This window comes from Antrostomus carolinensis, unplaced genomic scaffold, assembly GCF_000700745.2.
Source record: "Antrostomus carolinensis isolate BGI_N321 unplaced genomic scaffold, ASM70074v2 scaffold40308, whole genome shotgun sequence".
Lineage (NCBI taxonomy): Eukaryota > Metazoa > Chordata > Aves > Caprimulgiformes > Caprimulgidae > Antrostomus > Antrostomus carolinensis.
Window position 1 is genome coordinate 52,291 of NW_010335737.1, and position 1,261 is coordinate 53,551.

Consider the following 1,261-nt stretch of genomic DNA (forward strand, 5'->3'; position numbering starts at 1 on the left):
CTTTCCCACTCCCTTCTTGTCCCACACCCCTTGCTGATCTGAGCCCAGGGTGGTGCTAACTCCCTGTTTTCTCTGTCTGTGCCCTGCAGATGTATCCGAGGGCTCAGTTCCCAATGGAGATTCCCAGAGCAGCGTGGACAGTTTGCGGAAGCACCTTCGTGGCGACACTTTCACCCAGCAGCAGCTGGAAGCTTTAGATCGAGTTTTTGAGCGTCCTTCTTACCCTGACGTCTTTCAAACATCAGAGCACATCAAATCTGAGCAGGTGAGGGCCTGGCCTGATAATGGGGACCCACAGGCACCCATAGGATGATGGTAGGGAGATTCCCTCACTGAAATCACTCTCCCCCTCTTCACCCTTTGTTCTCACATTGACCTGGTATTGTACATACATCACATTTGCATTTTACAGCACTTTCTAGTTGTAAATATATCACTGTGCCGATATATGTGTATACACATACCTTACCTCCTCTTGTGAACTTGCCATATACACACACACTGTGCTCTCCCTAAACCCCCGTGTCCACCCTTCCCCCTGCACACACACCTACAGGTATGCAGGCATGTTCTTGCCATGAACACACAAATGCTGCCATGCATGTTCACTGGCACACAGCACCGTATGGAAACTCCTGCACTCTTAGATCATGGTGACCCCTGAGCCACAGGGTTGGGCTTTACTGAAGCGTTTACTTTCATGGCCCAAAACTGAGACTTGACTCCTATCTCCAACCTAGTTTTCTGCGCTTCTGCAGCTCTGCCCCCCCCTTTCCCTTTACTCCCCTGCTCCCCTGGCCTTTTATCCTAAAAGCTGTTTGTCTTAATAAAATAAAAATCAAAAGTCTTTTTAAACCGCCCCAAGCCATAAATTTTTTGAACCCCCCCCAAAGCCATAAACCAACAAAGGAAGAGAAGGAGAGGCTGGCTGTGGACTCCCTTCATCCCAGAGTCCCTGGGTTTATTACAATGAATAACCTTTATTTACTTTCATTAGACTATTAAGCACCAGCACAGTCATTTTTCCCCCTGAAACTCTAAGCAGGGCCCATAAAGCAAATCCGAAGCCTAATTGAGTTCATTTTAATTTCTCTCCGATCACAGTGAATTACTCTGGTGATAAATCAGGGGGCAGGCTCACCCCCAGTAGAAGGCCTAATTTGCAGCTAATTACAAAACTGATTTCTACAGGAAGATCAATACGAGAAGGAATTGGAAATGACTAGGCAGTCCTAGCCAAGCAGGGACAGGGGCGGGGAGG

The 1,261-nt window shown here is 47.9% G+C and overlaps 1 protein-coding gene across 1 annotated transcript in view; it reads left to right on the forward strand.

Moving 5' to 3' along the window:
• The window catches only part of LOC104530151 (paired box protein Pax-2-like), a gene marked incomplete at its 3' end in the record, with an annotated part of 25,206 nt that extends 24,941 nt beyond the window's left edge, over positions 1-265 (forward strand). The window contains exon 4 of the mRNA XM_010174655.2: positions 90-265. Within this exon, the coding sequence (XP_010172957.2) occupies positions 90-265 (176 nt within the window). The remainder of the gene's footprint in view (positions 1-89) is intronic.
• Between the last annotated feature and the right edge of the window lie 996 nt (positions 266-1,261).